Source organism: Quercus lobata, chromosome 5 (assembly GCF_001633185.2).
Source record: "Quercus lobata isolate SW786 chromosome 5, ValleyOak3.0 Primary Assembly, whole genome shotgun sequence".
NCBI classification, from domain to species: domain Eukaryota; kingdom Viridiplantae; phylum Streptophyta; class Magnoliopsida; order Fagales; family Fagaceae; genus Quercus; species Quercus lobata.
This window is the reverse complement of record NC_044908.1, coordinates 84,583,858-84,606,336: the sequence shown is the minus strand read 5'-3', so window position 1 is coordinate 84,606,336 and position 22,479 is coordinate 84,583,858. Positions and strand designations below refer to the sequence as shown.

The 22,479-nt window shown below is 33.1% G+C and overlaps 1 protein-coding gene across 1 annotated transcript; it reads left to right on the top strand.

Moving 5' to 3' along the window:
- The first annotated feature begins 15,409 nt into the window (after nucleotides 1-15,409).
- LOC115991337 (putative disease resistance RPP13-like protein 1) lies at nucleotides 15,410-16,549 on the top strand. Its single transcript, XM_031115042.1, has one exon. It carries the CDS (start codon nucleotides 15,410-15,412, stop codon nucleotides 16,547-16,549), a length of 1,140 nt encoding a protein of 379 aa, XP_030970902.1.
- The last annotated feature ends 5,930 nt before the right edge of the window (nucleotides 16,550-22,479 follow it).

Below are 22,479 nucleotides of genomic sequence, written 5' to 3'. Positions count from 1 at the left end.
TTTTTAAGTGATATTCTCAGAAATCATAACATAATTCATGATATAGAGTTCTTGAAGGCCTGTTTTTTTTTTTTTTTTAAATGAATGCTTCAAATTACATTGCCTCTATTGGTCAATTAGCAAACATCAAAAAGCATGTTTAAGTTTAACACACTTAAGAAATTTTGTCATCATCTTCCTTCCCAAATACTTTGTGGTTGCATAATCTAGAACCTTTGTTTTAAATAGACTGTTTAAGTTTATTTGGGTGAATTATTATTTTGGTCATTGTTGGGTTAAAATTAACTGACCCCTTGCAAATTAATTAATTACCCAAGTTAATTAATTAAGTTCAATTACATGCAATAGCGTGGCAGCACAAACAAATAACCAATTATACTAAAATGCATTAGAAAATAAATTTGACATGGGTGATTTGTTTACAAATGGGGAAAACCACGAGGCAAAACCCCACCGGGTGATTTTAAGGTCACCACTCCCAACAATTCACTATTATCAATCACAAGCGGTTACAAGTATAAGGAATCTTACCAAACCCTTTGGCCTATCCCGAAATACCAACCTACAGTTGAACCCTTACCCCAATACCCAATTGGACTTATATTGTAGCGACAATCTTTCTGTTCAATGCAAAAATCCCAATACGTGACTAACCAATGATGCACAGATTCCAGTACGTGACTAACTCACCAACTTGAAGAAGATTGTTAGCTACAAAGTTCTTCAGTTCATCGACAATGAAAATTAGGAAGCTCCTGGGTTACAAAACTCTTGGCGTAAAGACCCAGTAACTTCTTCAGAGAGAATAATGAACTAGGGCACTTTCTGCATGTATTCTCTTTTCATTACCTTCTGACGACTTTTAAAATAATCCTTATATATGTCTAAGGTTGTGAAAAAAGAAACCCTATACAAATATACAAGCATGGGCCGAAAATCAGATTTGAAATTTCTGATTTCGTAAGTCTCGACAGAAGCAGTTTGCGTCAAGCTTCAACATTAAATCTCGATAGAATGGATGGCTTAATGACTATCAAACTCTCATTAATTTGTGGCCAAAACTAAAAAGGGATTTCTTCGCACCCCTAATAACATGTTTGTGTCATCATTAATCCATTACCCCTAATGTTCATGAATCATGACTCAAAAGAAGGCACTTCTTAGAGTGAATTCTATGGGCTAAAGACTATATAAAAATAAAAGGTAGCGTCCTAGACACCTTTTTTGCTTTTACAAGGACAAAACTTTGGGCTTGTCTTGTAGAGCCTTCATCAAAATGTTGCGCTGCATACCTTGAGAAGAGCAAAACTTATCTCTTTCACGAAAGAGGAAGTCTTCTTTTTACATTTTGAAGGTGCAGCAACAGGTTTCCTTAAATATGTAAGACAGACTACATTGGTCTCTCAATAAGAGTTCGGCTTGGGCTTGCGAAGAGCAGAATCACGTGAGTGGTGAGGGCTGTACTTATTTGGCAAGGAATGAAGTTGCTTGTTGCTTTTCCCTTAATATTTGGTGTTTCCATTTGCAGGTCCAGCTTTGGCTTTCGGCCTCTTCTTGTTTTTCTCCATGGGATTCACTTGATTATCCTCTGGACTAAGACTGTTGTCCCATATTCCACCAGCAGGTTGCACTAATGAGATGGCAAAAAAAATCTATTAGAGAAAAATTTAATTTTATGAAGATGCGAAATTAAATAATTTGATAATAGAAAATTTAATTCCACACACACATATCATCCTATCTTTTATAAAAGATTTTAATGACACAAAACAATTTTTTTACCAGTTTATAATCTTATTGGTGTGTGTGTGTGTATATATATATATATATATATATAGAGAGAGAGAGAGAGAGAGAGAGAGAGAGAGAGAGAGAATGCAAATTTATGATAAAGTTCTTTTGTATAAAATGTAATAATGAGTATCCAATTAGTGTTATTCATTTCTTATTATTCCAATTATTTTTCAATTCTTTTTTACCAGTCTATGGGATTTAGGATTCATTTAATCACGATTTTTGTCAGTTTTTTTCTCACCAAATTTTTAAATAAAGTGCTTTGTGCAATATTCATATTACTTATATATCATGTGCTTTATGAAATCCACTATACTTATATATCATCAAGCACTACATGATATGCGATTATTGACATTATATTTAGTTATAATTTTTTTTTTTTTACAATTAAAAGATCTTAAAATAAGAACATAAAATATAGGGTAAATACTATTCTAGTCCATAATATTTGAAAAAGTTTGTTTTTTATCCTTGAACTTTAAAATATTTATTTTTTCAATCACTTTTCCCCAAGACTACCAAACACTTTTTGCATGAGTGGGGCTAACTAAACTACAGGACCCTTGATAATCAGGTGCCTTATATGAATAATACAAAGATAATTTTATGAGTTAGTGTTATATGTTAGAGGAAAACTTTGTGAACATACATACGTACATGATATGAAAAATCATACACACACATATATATATCATTTAAAGAATGCACCACATATCAAAATGTTAGACTATTATAGTTGAAGGTTTCTACCGGTCGAAAAACTATGTTATGCTAGAGGTGTTTACAACTATACATTTAGCTTCTTAGAGCTTGTGAACCTTAATAGTGTGTAAGTACAGTGAAATTTTTATGAAATTTTTAGAATAGCCATTAAGAAACTTAAATCATACTGAATCAAATCATTTTTTTAAAATATATATATATATATATATATGTAAGGACACGATTCTGTAACGAACATAAACAGTATTGGGTTCGCACGTAAACAGGCCCAGACAATATGATTTGTAGAGCGTGGGTGTAAAGAACTAGGTTAACTGTGGTTTCACTTACAAAGATTCACTCTCAAGAACGTTCAAGATCTAATGTTGTTACAACGAACGTTTTCTCTAGTGACCAGGGCAACTCTTTTTCTCTCTTCCTGCTTTCTTCTTTTCTGTTTTTGTCTTTCTTTTTCTCTCCTTTTTTGCTTTTCGTGATCCCCTTCTTCATGCTCTTCTTTTAGTTTATATACTCCCCCTTGCGCTCCATCCTTACCGCACATGTGTAGGTTGGGTCCGGAGGATTTCTTTCTGTCCCATCTGGCACCTCCTGGAACTTCCTATGGGCAGCTGTAAGACTGCTTCCTTACTATTCAGGTATCACCTCCAAATTAATGCGGCCAGAGAGTTGGTTGAGAGGTCATTAATGCAGAGGCAGCTGTAGTTACAGATATTTATTTGCCTTATCTCTTCTATCCTTAGTCGGTTACTCTATTATTTACGGTGACTTAATTCTGAGATCTGATCACAGTAAGATCACGTCCTGAACGTCCTCGGACGCAATCGTCCTCGGACACGTACTGCCGAGGAGTATGATGTCCTCGGACGGATACACATCCTCGGATGGGCCACGGGCCCAACAATCCTGAATCAATTCTGAACCCTATGGGCCTATTGATCGAACGGTCCCCAAAATATATATTAATATCACAAGAAAAAAAAAATGTAAATAAAGTTAAAATGTAGTTTCTCAAAAAAAAAAAAAAAAAAAAAAATCAAATGTAAAAAAATATTGCTGGTTCATGCTTTGGCACCTTTTAAGTTAAAATCTATTTTTGTCTATAGGAGCAGCTTAATCTTGGCATCGATGAGCGTGAATTGGTTCAGGTGTCTTGTATATTAAAAAGGAAGTTTTTATACAAGAGGTCAAAACTTAGGGCTACGGTTTGTCTTGAAGATCTTTCACCAAAATGTCGAGGAGCATGTCTTATTTCTTTCACCAAAGAGTCTTATTTTTTAAAGTTTTGAAGGTGCAGTAATATCTTTCCTAATAGTTGTATTAAAAGTACTTTATAATGCCACTTATTTAACAAAAAGCAAAGGTTAATCAAATGAAAATAATCGGATGAATGACATATTTTAGCTTTTGCAATTATATTTTCATTATTATTATTATTTTACAACTATGCATATAAAGAAACTTAATTCTAATTGTTTATTTGAGAATCTTTTTTGGTGGATGAATTGTAATTTCCACAAAGAAAATAACCTCAATAGATTATCAACAACAAATTGTTTTCCTAATTGGTCCAGTTAATCATTGTTAAGTTTTATTAATTTTTTAGATACATTTTTTGGAGTTTTGGGTTGTAGGGTAGAAAAAATATGGTTTGAGAAAGTTTGTTTAAAACTAAAAGAATAATTTCCAATTTTTATATACTTTTTAATGATACACAAAATGTTGTAAATAAATTTTATAAAAAAATGAATATGTTCACTAACTTGCCTTTTGAATTCCTATAAAAAATTGTATTGTTCTCATTTTGGTATGACATAAAAGATAATGCATAAAAGATGAGTTTATAGATCAAATGGTAAATTACATCCAATTGGCATGTAAGTTAAGAACATATAGAAAATGTAATCCAACGGTTGAATTTTCAAAATATGAATTCAATAAAAAGTTATTGGGTGGTGTAACATTTTTTAGAATTACGTTAGGTGTAACTTGAACCCAATCTTATATTTCTTAATTCGATATGAATTTTGACAAATTTATTGTGAGATTACACCATCTTCATATATTTTTCATGCATACAAATTTTAAAGGTAATCAAAGATTAATAGCCATGTCATCGATCAATTGTCTAAATTCAAGTATTAGTAATTTAAAATAATGCATAAAAGATGAGTTTATAGATCAAATGGTAAATTACATTCAATTGGCATGAAAATTGGTATGCATGTTAAGAACATATAGAACATGTAATCCAATGGTTGGATTTTCAGAATATGAATTCAATAGAAAGTTACTAGGTGGTGTAATTAACATTTTTTAGAATTACATCAGGTGTAACTTGAATCCAACCTTATATTTCTTAATTCGATGTGAATTTTGACAAATCTACCGTTAGATTACATTATCTTCATATATTTTTCATGCTTACAAAATTTCAAGGTGATCAAAGATTAATAGCTATGTCATTAATCAATTGTCTAGATTCAAGTTTTAGTAGTTTAAAATAATGCATAAAAGATGAGTTTATAGATCAAATGGTAAATTACATCCTATCAGCATGAAAATTGGCATGCATGTTAAGACCATATAGAACATGTAATCCAACGGTTGGATTTTCAAAATATGAATTCAATAATAAGTTATTGGGTAGTGCAACATTTTTTAGGTTTAGTGGTTATTTCGGTCATTTTTTAGGTTAGGATGGTATTTTGATCATTTTTTTAGGTTTAGGGGGGGTATTTTGGTGATTTTTAGGTTTTGGAGATATTCCGGTAATTTTTTTAGGTTTCAGGGGTATTTCGGTTATTTTTTAGGTTTAGGGGGTATTTTGATTTTTTTGGGTTTATGGGGTATTTCAATCATTTTTTAAGTTTAGCGGATATTTTGGTGATTTTTAGATTTCAGGAGTATTTTGGTAATTTTTTAGATTTTGGAGGTATTTTGGTCATTTTTTAGGTTTATGGGGGTATTTTGGTAAATTTCAGGTTTCTGGGGTATTTATGTCATTTTTAGATTTAGCGTGTATTTGGTAATTTTTGAAAGTTTATTGGGTCTAATTGGTTGCTCAGTTAAAACCCAATTAAATTAATTGGGTTTAATTAGGTTAATACCTATTTTATAACCTATAGTTATTAAACTTGGACCGAACATTGACTCAGTTTATGAGTTGGGTCATTGGGTCATTGGTCAAATTGCATGGTCAAATAAAAAAAATTAAAAATTAAAAATATATAAAATTAAGTTTGAGAAATCATAACATGAATACGTAAATTAAAAATAAAAATAAAAAGAAAAAAAGAAAAAAAATAGGCATATGCCTAAATTAAACTCACCAATATAATTCAAAATCAATATTTCATAAGTAATAACATTAGAAGAAATAAACAAATTAATTTATATTTATTAGTAAAGTTAAGGTCAACTAAAACCTAAAGCAACAAACAAATTCAAAGTAACATAATAGTCAAAACTCAAAGAAGAAACAATGTCACACACTGACACTATACATGACAAAAATAAATAAATAAATAAATAAACCAAAGATGCTTAAACTAAAAAGCAATCAAGAAATAAAGTATTAAAAACAAAACCTCAACAAAAGAAGATGGTGGCGTAGAGTTATATGGTCATACTTACATGCTAATTGTTGGCCAAGTACATCTGTTCAGACTTCAAAGCATAAAAAAATTTATGCACAATAGCAGCTCGTAGCAGTAGGTTTTGAGAATTGTGAAAACTGAAAATTGATGATACACGTACAAACTACAAACTGCAAAGTGTGAATCCGTAGGGTAGGGCACTAGGAATAATGCTTTTTTAGATTCTTTTAGGTTTTCTCTTGTTTAAATTACCATCTTATCACACATTTATATAATAAAAGAGTCATTAAAATAGATCTATTAATGTAATTTTACATAATTCACAAATCCGGCCAGGTTAATAAAACCCAACCGGGTCACACAGGTTGCTAAAAACCCATCGAGTTGCACCGGTTTTGATCGGGTCATATACTTTTCCGATCCAATTGATCACCCGACCTGGTCAATGTGCTGGGTCATTGGGTCACCGGTCTGATTGGTCGGGCCGAACCGGGTTTAATAACATTGATTTAACCCAATTAATAATTTGGTGGGTTTGGGTCTTATTTAAGTAGGTAGGTTTGAGTTGGCAAATGAGTTTATTTTGTCACTCCTACCCAATATATAAGATTTAGATTTCATTAGAATAATTTTCATAGGGGAAAAATAAAATAAAGGTGGGCCTTCAATATTTTGGGCGCCAGCCTTCAAAAAAATAAAAATAAAAATTGGGCGCTAGAATTTTTTTTTCTTCATTATAATTATTTTTTCCCTTTAACCCTAAATCCCCAATCTCACGTCTCTCTCTCTCTCTCTCTGTCAGTCACGCCTTTCTCTCTCTCTCTCTCTCTCTCAATCACGCCTCTCTCGGGTACAATTCTTCTTCTATAGAGCCTAAGAAAGTGATGGGTTTTATCATTTTTTTTTAAAGATAATTGTTGCTGCGTTTATCCATGGGTATGGAGAAGTCTAGTTATAATTCCTTTCTGAGATCACTTTTCATTTGGATGAGGGTGATAGTGGGTTTTACGGTTTTTAAAAACTAATTTTATAATCAGTCTCAAGTTATGAGAGTGAAATAGCTTGGACGCATTAAAGGAGCCATGGCCATGGTTACATGTCCATCGACTCGTGATGGACATGTTTGCCATGCTTTGGTAATTTAAAAAAGAATATTATTATTATTTTTGTCTCTTTAGGACTCATATTAATGAGAATTGATATGCTTATCACCTGACTTTAGATATATTGGTTCTGGAATTTATAGAACACATTGGAAATATATTGATTCTGTTATTTTTGTAGTAACGGTACCAATGTATATAGGGAATCAAAATAATGGAGAACTTATGTAACCAAATACATTTGAAAAAATTTCACATGAACAACAGTATTGTTCTTTATTATGTAGTTTTTCTTGCAAAGTAGCATAATTCATATGCAGTTTTAATTTTCCACTCGTGTAATGAAGGCATTCTTTCTCCGTTTAATCATAAATTAAAGGATAACATATTTTTAGGTTAGGGTGGGGTCTGTACAATTATTAGACTGATTACATAAGATTACATAAGACATTTTAGACTTATTATCATAGTTTTACACATAGGTCTAGAGTACTCTAGACTACCAAGTAATAGAATACAAAAATTTCGTTGGCATATCCTTTTTTTGGGGGAACCACATATATCTAGTGTTTTGTTTGTACTATTTTTCAATTCGTATCCCTTAGATCCTAGCTTAGGTTTCATATTCCCTAACAGCTAGAAGCCATAAGTTTAATAATTTACCAATTAATTACTAGTTAGAGCATTTTATACTCTCGAAATAGAGAACAAATTTAGAAAAAAAGACAATTGGCCTTCATTTTTTTTGTTATTACAAAATTTGCAGAGGAAAAAGGGTGGTGAGAAATGATTCAGGGGCAACAAACATTGTAGATGTTTATTTGGTCACAGTGATCCTAGAAGTTGTAAAAAAGCGTTGTTTTGATTATTATTGGATGCTGAACTAAAAATTATATTCCTTATGGGAAACCATAACTTGCATAAGAGGAAGTGGTCATGTGGCACTAATGAGGACAATAGGAGGTGTTAGTGACACGTTGTAGACTGTCTAAAGCGTCTAGGATCATGTCCTATTCTAAATATGTCTACTTTGCCATTAATAAATTTAAGATTTAGCTTACTTATTTGTCTCAACGTTGCAAACAGCTCCAATTTATTTCTTTGATACTTGTTCATTTGTGCATCTCATAAGTTTACTCATTGTGTGGTAGTAAAAAGTTCTAGCATTAGAAGCTATGTTTTACCTTTATATTGTGACATTCCTCAAAAGATTTGAATATAGAATGGGCTATAGCCACTGGACTTGCATACTACTTGTGTTTGTGATTTCTTTTCTTCTTGCAGTGCACCTAGGTTGCCAGTCATTATCTTGATAACCCTTTTTTTTTTTTTTTTCAGTTTCTAAATAATTTTCCTCCAGCATAGAATTAAGCTTAGTATTCTTCTCTTGGCAGGACCAAACATTTAAAATAGTAGAAGCATCACTAAGGGTTGATGCTCTGGCCAGTGCAAGATTTAAGATTTCGCGATCAAAACTTGTTGACTCAGTCAGGTACCACCTTCTTTATTAATGCAAACTGTCACTTGAATATATTGTTGAGGATTTACAACATATTTTGTTCTGTTTAGTGGTCAAGTTATTGAATAACCAAATGGAGTAATTCCTTAAAGTTCTATATCATGTTAAACTTGGTAACCTTGTGGATTCTTTTGCCATTTGGCCTTAAATATCTCTGCTTACATTGACTAGCGTGGTTGAGTTTGTGGTAATCTCACAAAACTGGTTTAGTTGATCATTTGGGTGTATATGAGGCCCTGCTTGATTTAGTTTTGGTTTATGCCATGGTAGTAGTACACTATCATTGTGTTTTTTAGAATATCAATAAAACCAACTTAATGATTCTTTGCAGTGATCAACTCAACTCAAATATCTTTGGTAAGTGAATATTCCAGCTTAATAATTACTCCTGGCATATTGAAATAATGAGATGTTTATTATTGTTTTGATAGATTTGAGTATTTTGTCATCTTAGAACATATATGAATAATTTATATCGGGTGTTTTCGTTTTGAGTTTTGACTATTACAATATTCTTGAGCAGTGTGAAGTTTTGTTTCATTGATTGCTAAACACATGGTTTCGGTGGGAGAAAGATTGAGAGGGATTGTTCTGCACTTTTGCACTGTGGAAGAGAGACTGTTTGTTTTGCTTCTGTTACTGCATTTTTACACTGTGGAAGAGAGACCGACTGAGGAGGAGGAAGAATTTGTGAGGGAAAGCTAAAAAGGAAAGGTAAAGACCAGACTTTTTTTCTTTTAGAGACGTAAAGACTAAACTTAAAAGTGATGACTTGGGGAAACTTAAATAGGGTTGGGTGCTTTTCATGATATATTTTAAAACTAAATATTGTTGTGAAATATTTTAAAACTTTGTTGTTTCTCTCCTTGCATTACGTTCTGATAAAACTCTTAGTTCCTCGCTTAAGTCTATAGTTCTTCTCCTCTCCCCATCAGAAAGACCCCAAGGCCTCAACTATTATATTCTTTTTAATACTATCAATTTATAATATTTCAATTTTCATTTTTTGGTGGACAATGAATATATTATATTTTGGATAAGGAATAGACTTTTTTTTCCACTCTAAAGAGTAACCTTTTCTTTCATGCTGTTACTATGGAAACCCTGAAAATAACCAAACTAACTTTTTCCTTTTTTAATTAAAAAAATCCAATAAACTTTTCAAGTCACGTAAATAAAAGGTGATGTTATGGAAACTCTTGAATTCTATTCCAATCGTGCGTGTATATCTAAAATGACTTAAATCTTGGATACACAGTATAAGTTTTAAACTTATTTTGCTCACACTCATTTTTCAATATGGAATTAACCCACTATTTTTTCTTTTGAGAATACTAAGTATTTTTAATATAGACACACATGGGGAGAGGGGAGAAGGTTTTTCACACATGGGGAGAAGGGAGAAGGTTTTTTAAAAAACCTTCTCCCCTCTCCCTGTGTGTGTGTTAAAAATATTTAGTATTTGTAAAAATAAAAAAAATAAAAAAATTCCAATCGTGAGTACTAACAACTGCAAAAATTGGTTTTCATTTGAAATTAAAATAAGAATTCAATTCTAAAATTCATTATAGGATATAGGTCAATCATGTGGATCCTTTTTGTTTTATTGAGTTTCTATTCCTCTTCAATTTTACTACTAATAATAGTTAAATTATTGCTTGAATTCTATGAAAATTTTCTAGCTTTAAATAATACAATTCATCTTGATTATTGATATTATGGTTTTATTTTGGTGTTTTGAATTGCGCTAAGAGTCAAGTAACTTAATTAGTTGGTATTTTTTTGTGTTAATTTTCAAGTCATTCACAAGGTTCAAATCCTCCCTCCCCAATGCAACTATAAAAAATTTGGCGTTCTTTAATTCTATATCAAGACTGGTGTTGATTATTTCCTCAATTATGACAACCATTAAAATGATAATTTATTTGGTTTCTTTTACATTTATATTGCAATAAAATTCACAATTTCTCTTTGCGTCCATTGATTTATATATCTTTAATCTTTGAAATATGGTGGTACTGGTGGGTCTAGATACTGGTAGTTATTAACCCTAAAAGTTTTTTTAAAAAATAAATCAAAGAATTATTAGATTTTACATGCTTTTGCTAACAAGATATTTAAAATTGAATAATAAATAAAGTAGCACATGTATTGGACAGGTTAAAATGCTGGTTAAAAAATTTTATAGACTAAATTGTGCATTTTTTTTTTGGGTGCAATTCTTGCCTTAATTTAATGATATTATATATATATATATATATATATATAAATTGATCGGAAATACCTGTACAAATCACAATATGACACCAATCTAAACATAATAGTATTCAAACTATACCTCTAGAAACCAATTACAGGGCCTATACAATCAAGGAGAAAATGGGCTTTTGCCCTTTTTTTTTTTTTTAAAAAAAAAATCCAGCATTTTGTATTTTTGTCCCATTTCCCAAACTAATTAGGAAAATGCTCTTATTTTGAAATTCGATATTCTAAAACTTGAGTTTTAATTTAAAACTCGATTTTCTAAAAATTGAGTTCCAATTTAAAACTCGATTTTTGGACAATCGAGTTATAACAAACTGAAAATTAAAAAATAAAATAAAAATAGTGGCGTTTTAAGAAGCCTATAATGATGTTGAAACTCGATTTTGAGAAAATCGAGTTTTAAAACAGGGGCATTTTCCTAAATAGTTTGGAAAAGAAGGCAAAATGCTGGATTTTTTAAGCGAAAGGGGCAAAGGCTAATTTTCTCCATATAGTCAATGTATTTACAATTCTAAAATACACAGTAATTAGGAACACACTATTAGTTGTAGATTGGATGCTTTCCTGTTGAATATTTTACAAGGGAATTCCGGCTTCTAATAAAGCTTCATTAATTCTTGATAAGAACCCAATTTATGGAATGAAGAAGATTAGGAATAGTTCTTCAAGGAAACTATTCCTCTTAGAGATTTAGAACACAGAGAGAAGAGGAAGAACTCCTAGAGAGAAGAAGATACTTTTGCTTATTATTTCCAAAGATGGTGGATTACAAGTAACCTTAGCCCTTTATAGCAACTAATCAACAATCAACTACAATTATACATTCTATTACAAGTTGCTAGGCACTAACATTACAACTAACTAAATGATGGCTCAACAACCTATCTCAACTAACTGCCAACTCAAATAGCTTAGCAACTCAATCTCTTAGTTACTGTGCTGTTCACCCAATTAAGTAAGCCATCTAGCTAGTTCTAGTCAATTCCTATCATTCCTTCCCCTTTGAAACACCTTGTGCACAAGGTGTAGGTGAGGGAACTATACCAACCATGCCCTTGAAAGCGCTCAAGTCAAGTGTTGATGCATCAATAGCAATTGGTACAACAGTTTTCAAGAATATCAAGGGTGATCTTTCAATTGCACAATACTTTAAGGACTATTTTGATTACCTGGGAGATGTGCCCTTCTTAAGAAACTTGTACTTGCCTTGATTTTTGTGCCTTCCCAATAAAATTCCATATTAGTTCTAGGTAAGGATCCTTGAGTCTCATTATATTTTTCACTTCACAACATTAATTCAAACCTCATAAATTTTTCTTGATTTTGTGCACTCCACAAAAACTTTTGTTGGGAAAATGAAAACTTTGTTGTTTCTCTCCTTGCATTACCTTCTTATAAAACTCTTGGTTCCTCGCTAAAGTCTATAGTTCTACTCCTCTCCCCATTGAGAAAGTCCCCTAGACCTCAATCACTAAATTATTTGCAACAATATCAATTTATAAGACTTCAATTTCTATTCTTTAGTGGACAATGAGTACGTTATATTTTTTACAAGGAATAAACTTTCCTTCCACTCTAAAGAATAAAAATTTTCTTTCACACTAAGAAAACCAAAAAAATAACCAAACTAATTTTTTTCTTTATTTAATAAAAAAATCCAATAAGCTTTTCAAACAAATCCCCAAAAAAATGGATGTGGTAAAACTTAGAGAAATCCTAGACCTATAATAATCAAGTTATTTCATCTGACTTCGGGTTTTGTTTTTGTCCAATCAATCATATTTTACTCATTTTTCTTATAGGGGTTGAAAATTGGTGGGATAGTAGGATAGGCCCCACACTCTAAATCCTATAAAATAAGTTAATAAAAGGTGAAGTTATGGAATGTGGAAATTATAGGATATAGGCTAGTCAGTTTTGTGGATCTTTTTTGTTTTATTGAGTTTCTATTCTTCTTCAATTTTACTACTAATAATAGTTCAATTATTGCTTAAATTTTATGAAAATTTTCAAGCTTTAAATAGTGCAATTCATCTTGATTATTGATATATGGTTTTAATTTATTGTTCTTGAATTGTGTTAAGAGCCTTGTAGTTCAATTAGTTGATATGTTTAGGCGTTTCCAAGTGATTTAGGGTTTAAATCTCTCCTCCCCATTTCAACTATAAAAAAGTTGGTGTTCTTGAATTGTATATCAAAATTGGTGTTGATTAATTCCTCAATTATGACAACAATTAAAATGACAATGATCATTCTCAAAAAAGAATTAACTATAAAAAATTTATAATTTCTCTTTGCATCTATTGATTTATATATCTTTAAATCTCTGAAATATGGTGGCGACTGGTTGGTCTATATACTAACAAAAAATAGTATTATCTCACATCAAAAAAAAAAAAAAAAAGTGTTATCTTAAAAATAGGATTCTATCATGGTTATTAACCCTAAAAATCAATAAAAATCAAATAATTATTGGATTTTACATGTTTTGCTAACATGATATTTAAAATTGAATAATAAATAAAGCGGAGCATGCATTGTGCATTTTTTTGCAATTCTTGTCTAAATTAAATTAAATTAAATTATATTGTATATATTGATCGGAATTACATGTACAAAGCACAACAAAACATCAATCTAAACACAATTGTATTTAAATTTTAAACTACACCTAGATAACCATTACAGGGCCTATACAATCAATGTATTTACCATTCCGAGATACACTTATAAGTCAAAACCCACTATTAATTACTAGGAGGTTAGGATGCTTTCCTGTTGAATATTCTACAAGGGTGTTCCCAACTTCTACATAAACCTTCATTTCTCCACTGATTTAGTGTAGTTGCCTCTTTCACAATAGGGGTTCGAATGGGGAAAAATGGGAATGGATTAGGGTTTTGGAGATTGTTGAGGGCCACCACAAACATAGCAAAGACATTTTGAAGTTACCTAGCTACTACAACGAGCATCTGGTTCTGAATTCAGGTATTGATTTTTGAACGATTCCATTTAATTGATTATTTTTTAATTTAGAGAAGAGAATTTTATTATCTATTAGGATAAGGATAGAAAAATTAGGAATTAGATTTACGCTACACTACGCTACAGAGTATAATACCATCTAATATAATACTACTACTAGTATATATTTGTTTTGGTTTTGGTTTTTCAAAAATTGATGATGAGAAAAGTTGTTATTGGTGACAGGGAAGTTTGAAGTTTGAATTGGAAATAGAGAGATTAAAGGGGAGTGATGGAGGGCGATATCTCGCCAACATCAACATCAACATCAACATCAAGAAGCCTATTACCAGTACCCTCTCATCCGTTCACTGGCACCATCGTTTGGCTGGTGAATTTCATTACCGAGTTTCAGAACACATATTTGTTGAAAAAAGAAGATGCTGAACGCTTCTTCTATGTGGAGAGGCTGAAGGAGTGGTTATTGATGTTAAGGCCTGGGTTGATAACTGCGCACAAGGAAATTGGCAGCTCAAGCAAAAACAAACTTCCATTCCGTGAGTGGTACTGCAAAGTGAAGGATTTGGTATATGAAGTAGAAGATTTATTTGAAGACATTGAATTGGAGATTAGAGCCGAGTCTTACGAGTCTCCTCCATTATCGTGTGAGCTCTTTGAAGAGTTACTTGAAGATGAAGACGGCATGGATTTGGAACTTACTTATCTATGAAGCACGGGTGCGTTTCGGGACTCGGGTGCGGGTGCAGGTGCGGGTGCGGGTGCGGGTGCAGGACTTGGCAATTTTTGAAAAAATAGGGTGCGGGTGCGGGTGCGGCGGGACTCGGCGATTAAAAAATTATTAAAAATATGTTTATTTATATTTTCTATATATTTTTACTATTAAAATATTTTTAAAAAACACATTAATATACTTGATTCACAAAAAAAAAGAAAGAATAAGGCAAGAAACGCATCTGAGGTCAGAAATTCGGCCTCTCCGACGAGTTTAAAGGCCGATTTCGGCCTGTTTCAGCCGTATCGGCCGTATCAGTCGTCGGCCGATATGGACCAATTCTGGCCGATTCTGGCCGGTTCGGTGCGAATCGAAGCCGATTCGGCTCGAATCGAGCTGCGTTGGCGTAAATCTAAGAAAAAAAAAAACACAGACGCGGCACTGACGCGCGGTGAACCGCATCAGACGCCGCGTCCCGCGTCGCGCCGCGTTGGACTCGGGTGCGGCACCCTCCCAGCCGCGTCCGTGCATTCTAGAGATTAAGTACCTTTGGTCTCTAAAAAAACATTCACATTCTGCACTTCCTCCTCCTTCACAAACACAAACATTAACATTGTGGTCATTATTGCTTCAAAGGCAGCGAAGGGCAAACGAGTATCTCTTTCTCGAAAATTATATTCCTGCCCATATGCTTTGTACGGTAAAAAGAATGTCCCTCATTATGGCACATCTAGAAAATCTTGTTGAAGAAATGCACTCTTTACCCTCACCCTCACTACCTCCGTTCTCCTCCTCCTCGTGTAGTAACAAAAAAAACCCAGGATATGATTTACTTCCTTGGTATTTGAGAAGATGCCTGGAATTCTGCTTCATATTCACCCCTGGTTTCACCTTTTACAAGAAAGATTTGGTCTTATTATGGGTAGCTGGGGGACTTGTTCACCCTGTTGCTGGACGTAGCTTGGAGGAGGAAGCAAGCCATTACTTTGATCTAATGGTGTCTTGGAACTACTTTCTGGTCGCATATCCAGATCACCCTGAACCAGCTTTTACATCATTGGACCTGGACCTAGACCCTCCTCTGTACAAACTAAGATTTGACTGGATAAACATTGATCGCTTTACCATGGACCATGAATTCGTGCGCCACTGTCTGTTTGATGGTCTTGTCTCAGAGAAGGCACGCCATGCATCTATGGGTCGCTGTTCCATATCTGAAGGATGGCTACAACCTTCAAGGGGTTTACGCACAATCTTCCTTAGGAGGAGAGGCACCCACTGTTACTCCAACTCTCCATTGAATGATGCTGGGCAATTGTTCCTAAAGGTAAGATTCCTACGTGTACTTGATCTGTCACATGCCGGTTTCAAAAGTCTTCCAGATTATGTTTGTGACTTGCTCCATCTTAGGTCTCTAAATCTCTCCTATAATCCAATCGAGACATTGAGTAGATCAATCATCAATCTCTTTCGGCTTCGAACCCTGAACCTCTTTCGTTGTCATGAATTGACCAGCATTCCTGACAACCTGTGCTTGTTGTCTAACCTGCGCCATCTTGTTATTAGTCTTGTTAAATTGAATTTGATGCCTACATTTATTGGGAGATTGACCTCTCTTCAAACACTACTTCAATTCACCATCCTAAGGAAAGATGGGTGTCAAATTGCAGAGCTAAGAAACCTAAATAACCTTTGTGGGGAGCTTAGCATTGAAAATCTCGAGAATGTGGCAACTTTGGATGAGGCTAAGGGAGCAAGGTTGCATCTCAAGACTGGTATTCACAAATTATCCTTGGTTTGGTCCGAAAACGAACCTAATGCAAATTTTGACATTGCCCGAGGTCTTTGACCTCATTGCAACCTCAAGGTTTTGAAGATTTACAACTATAATTCCAAGTTTCCATCTTGGGTGTCAAATCCTTCATTCACACATCTTATATCTATCACCCTGACCAAATGTTTAATTGAAGAGCTCCCACCATTTGGTCCATTGCCTCTCTTGAAATCTCTTCAAATTGTGAATGTTAATGGGGTTAAACATATTGGCCCCAACTTCTACAGATGGGGAATTGTCAAAATTGCTTTCCCATCTTTACTTTCACTAAAAATTTGGCATATGAATGATTTGGAAACTTGGGCTCAGTGCAAATCCAGTGACTTCCCAGTGCTAAAAAAAATTTATCTGAGCGGCTGCAAGAAGTTGAAGAATCTCCCTAAGATGCGGCCACTTGTCAAAATAAAGATTTTCGATTGCCCGAAATTTTCACATGTTAGCGGTTCAAATTGATCTTTCAAACATATAGTAATCCTTTTTCAGGTACAATATTCCTCTGTTGTTTTGGTTTGTTTTGTTTTTTGTTTTTTTTTTGTTTTTGTTTTTTTGTTTTTTTTCTCAAGTAATATGATTCCTTTGTGTAAACTAGCTTCTTAATTTGACCTGGTTTAGTATATATGTTATCTACTTCTTCTTTTTTCTTTTTTTGTAGCATTTCACAATGTTATGGTTGTTATCAGCAGACACTGTAAAATTAGAAGTTACAATTACAATTAAAGGGGAACAATGTAAGTTGTTCTTTTGTATGTTGTCTTTGAGCTTTTATTAATATATTCTGATCAATAAAACTCTTACTTACCTATTAAAAAAGATAGTAGATATTGCTTTGAGTGATTTGGGGAATATAAACTTGACTCATCATGCTCCTTCTCTTCTAAGTTCTTGGTGAAGGGTGAGGTTGTGGGCTCAGGACCCATTGGATGTGTGTGTAACTTACCAAAAATAAATAAAAATCTTGACTTCTTGTTATGAGTTTAGTTTGTACCTGCCAATGAGCTCCAAACTCAAATGTAGTTTCCTTCCTTTATAATAATTGGGTTGAATCTGAGATTATGAGCCCAAAACTGACTTTAACCTACCAATGAAAAATAAAAACTTGATTTGTAACCTGAAGGCTGAAGTTCAACTTGTATGCGGTGTCCTATTGTCAATGCTAGCTTCTTTTCTTCTTTTTTCCCTTGAAGTTTCTTGGCCTCTTGTGTCAGCTTTGTGATTTATAGGAAATAAATCATATATGAGTGATACAGGGTGCAGCCTATCCCACAAGAAGTATACAAGATAAAATATTAATTTTCATATAGAAATATTTGGAAGTCTTAGGATGCCTTGCATTTCCGTGGGTGTATACTCTTGCATACTTCTTAGGTTATGCCCATTTGGCATGATTGGTAATATTTTAAAACTAAAAAACAAATGATGTCCTAAATACTAAGCTGGTGAGAACTTCCATAACAAGAAAGATTTTGGTTGCCTAGATCTAGCTAATTTTCCAAGATTAGGAGTGATCTTCAAAACATATTAAGGTTTTCATACTCAAAAATGACTCTCAATGAGTTATTAAAGCTACTTTGTGTTTCCTTTTTTAGCTTGTTTTTTCACCTGGATTACAATTCAGGTGATATATCAATCCCTACTAGTTCTCCTGGATGACTTGATACACGGTTTTGAGAAATGCAGAAGAGAGAAAGAGTCAGTCACGTAGAAATGCTAAATTAAATGGGTTGTAATGAAAACAAATTTTTTTAATGAAAAAGAAATTTACTAAATTAAATGAGTAGTAATGAATGTTATTGATAAATATAAGAAAGCATAAAAAAAATTATTAAAATTACTTTTATAAAATTGATGACACGTGGATAAAATTGCCTAATAAAATTACTTTAATGAAAAAGTACGCGTTGTTATATTTTATATTTAGAACAATTTTTTAAGAAATTTCTTTTTATATTTATGTTCTTATTTTAAGATATTTCTAATTGTAAAAGAAAATTATATAAGTAAATATAATTTCATAAATCACATATCATGTGCTTAATGAGATAAATTTATAGTGGATTTCATAAAGCACATGACATATAAGTAATATGAATATTGCATAAAGCACTTTATTTAAAAATTTGGTGACGACATGTTTGACAAAAATCAGGATTAAATCAATCCTAAATAACATGGACGTGATAAAAATAATTCAAAGCTAATTGGCATAGTAAGAAATGAAAAACACTAATTGGATACTCATCATTACATTTTATACAAGAGAACTTTATAATAAACTTGTATTATCTTTTTCTATTTCTCTACACATATATTCTAACAAAAATATAAAATAGTGAAAAAATTGTTTTTGTATCATTAAAATCTTATATAAAAGATAGGCTAACAATATATATATGTGTGTGTATTTTGAATTAAATTTGCTATTTTCTTACCAAATTATTTCTAACAGATAGTTTTGCCATCTCATTAGTGCAACCTGCTAATGGCATAAGGAAAAGCCCCTAGATTTACTTGTGAAAACAATCAAAGTCTAGAGGATAGTCAAGTGAAGCGCGTGGAGGAAAAACAAGATAAGTATGGTCACTTATATGTGTGTGTGTTGAATTAAATTTGCTACTTTCATATCAAATTATTTAATTTCTGCATCTTCTTAAATTAGATTTTTTTTTTCTAATAAATTTTTTTGCCATCTCATTAGTGCATCGGTTGGTGGAATAAGGTAAAACCCTATGAAGCACGGATGCGTTTCGGGACTCGGGTGCGGGTGCGGGTGCGGGTGTGGGTGCGGGACTTGGCAATTTTTGAAAAAGTGGGGTGCGGGTGCGGCGGAACTTGGCGATTAAAAAATTATTAAAAATATTTTTATTTTTATTTTCTATATATTTTTACTATTAAAATATTCTTAAAAAACACATTAATATACTTGATTCACAAAACAAAGAAAGAAGAAGGCAAGAAACGCATCTGAGGTTAGAATTTCGGCTTCTCTAGTGAGTTTCAAGGCCGATTTCGGCCTGTTCCGACCTGTTTCGACCGTATCAGTCGCCGGCCGATATGGCTCGATTCTGGCCGAATCAGCCTGGTTCGGTGTGAATCGAAGCTGATTCGACGCGAATTGAGCCGAGTCGGCGCGAATCTGAGAAAAAAAAAAAAAAAAAAAAAAAAACTCAGACGCGGCATTGACGTGCGGTCAACCGCGTCGGACTCGGGTGCAGCACCCTCCCAGCTGCGTCCGTGCTTTCTAGGTAAAACCCCTACATTTACTTGGCAAAACAACCAAAAGTCCACAGGACAATCAACCAAATTTAAAAAAAAATGAAAAGTATTAGATCCACTATTTAGCAAAAATAAAGCAGACAAAAAAAAAAGAAAAAAAAAAGGAAAATTTCACAAAAATTAGACAAAAAAGGGTTTCAAATATATCCTCTTCCTCATTCAGAAAGAAACTTCTCAAGCTTACTTGGCAATAAAGACCGAGTGAGGTTGTGTTTCTGTGTGAATCTTTGATTCCTTTTGTCAGTTTCTCTCCTTCTCCTCTATCTCTTCTTTTCCATGAATTTCTTAGTCTTTCTCTAATATATTTTCTCTTCAAGTTGTTTTCTTGATTTGTTTTCAAACTCTTTAGTGCTTTACAGTGGTAAGCACAAAAGCCAAATATCAGTCTATGGAAGAAGTACAGTGACTAGCTATGTTTAGTCACCAAAAAAAAGAAGCCAAAAGTCAAAGCTAGCCTATGTAGCACGGGTGTGTTTCGGGACTCAGATGCGGGTGCAGTGGGACTCAGCGATTAAAAAATTATTAAAAATATTTTTATTTATATTTTCTATATATTTTTACTATTAAAATATTTTTAAAAAACACATTACTATGTTTTGATTCACAAACCAAAGAAAGAAGAAGGCAAGAAACACATTAATATGCCTCTGAGGTGAGAATTTTGGATTTTCTAGCTAGATTCAAGGCAGATTTCGGCCTTTTTCGGCATGTTTTGGCTGTATCGGTCGCTGGTTGATACGAATCGATATTGCCGATACGGCACGATTCTGGCTGAATCAGCCCGATTCAAAGTGAATCGAAACTGATTCGGCGCGAATCGAGCTGTGTCGGCCCGAATATGAGGAAAAAAAAAAAAAAAAAAAAACTCAGATGCGGCACTGACGCGCGAGCAACCGCATCGGACGCCGCGTCTCGTGTTGGGCCGGGTCGGACGCGAGTGCGGCACCCTCCCAGCCGCGTCCGTGCTTTCTAGAAGCTAGCTATACCTGCAAATGGAAAAGCATGCATCAAGCAACCTGCACTCACATGATAATGGTCTTCCCAGATTCAGATTGAGAGATCAACGTAGTCTTACTTACATCTTTAAGGAAAGAAATTACTGCACCTTCAAAACTGTAAAAAATAAGACTTTCTCTTTGGTGAAAGAAATAAGACATGCTCCTCAACATTTTGGTGAAAGATCTTCAAGACAAACCATAGCCCTAAGTTTTGACCTCTTGTATAAAACCTTCCTTTTTAATATACAAGACACCTGAACCAATTCACGCTCATCGATGCCAAGATTAAGCAGCTACTATAGACAAAACTAGATCTTACATTTTATTTTATTTTATTATATATATATATATATATATTGCAAAACTACATTTTAACTTTCTTTACATTTTTTTTTCTTGTGATGTTAATATATATATATATATATATATATATATGATGATGCCGAAAAAATCATCAGTGAGTTACACAATCCTCGCACACTCGCAACTATACCTGCACAACAACATGAAAGGAACTAACAAAGAGCACCAGTGTGGTGCCAACTAAATACCCTCTGAAGGTCAAGTCAGAATGTTTTCACAACTCTAGAGTATCAAAGCTGGAGTGAATTATGCATACCTGTTTTCTGAGGGTATTTGGGCTTTTATCGTGGTGTAGAATTGAATTATTATGTTTGCGTAGCAAGTCTTTTCCATATAAGGAAGATCCTCATTAATGAGCGTATCTTCTGGAATCTTCTTTGTATTAGAATTCTATTCGTATTGGGATTCTATGGACTAGAGTTAACCGTGAGGTGCAAGTCATTTCTATTTAGGATTTCTTGCGGCCCATATAATGAATAATTAAGTGCCACGTTGCCTTTTGGTCCGTCCACATAGGATCCGTCTATTATTGGCCCATTTGTTTAACAGGCCGTTCATATAATCTGATCTATCACCTCCAATATTCTTCCTCTTCAATATATATTTAAAAAAAAAATTTATTTGATTAAGTATAATTTAATTTCCTTAATGATTATTCTAAAAAAAAAATTCTTAAAAATGCCACTGTATGTTGACATTATTAAGGCTCACAAGCTTTGAGAAGCTAAATATATAGTTGTATACACCTCTAGCATAACATAGTTTTTCGACTGGTAGAAACCTTCAACTATAATAGTCTAACATTTTGATATGTGGTGCATTCTTTAAATGATATATATGTGTGTGTGATTTTTCATATCATGTAAGACTTTAAAAAATCTTGTAAAAATATGACATAAATATACGTATGTACATATGTATTTTTTTTTTTTTTTGGTAAACTGGGATTTTATTAAACACAACTAAGCAAAGGAAACAGCAACAACAATGCTATGGCCATACAAAATTTCAGTCGAATCAAGATTCAAAAGTAAAGACACCTTCGACGGAGGTTCAAGAAAAACTACAAAATCTTGTGACAGATAAGCTCTCTGTCTAGCTAAATCATCCGCACACCTATTTGCCTCTCTATAACAATGCTGAATCGCCACCGAAGGGATCTCTCTAAGCCCTTTCCTATAGTCAACCACTATATTATCATTGCTATGGCTAAGTTGGTCATCCCTCTTTAGCAGGTCTACAAACCGATTTGTCATCCAATTCAAACACCACTGCCTGGATTTTTAGAGCAATACAAAGCCGGATACCATC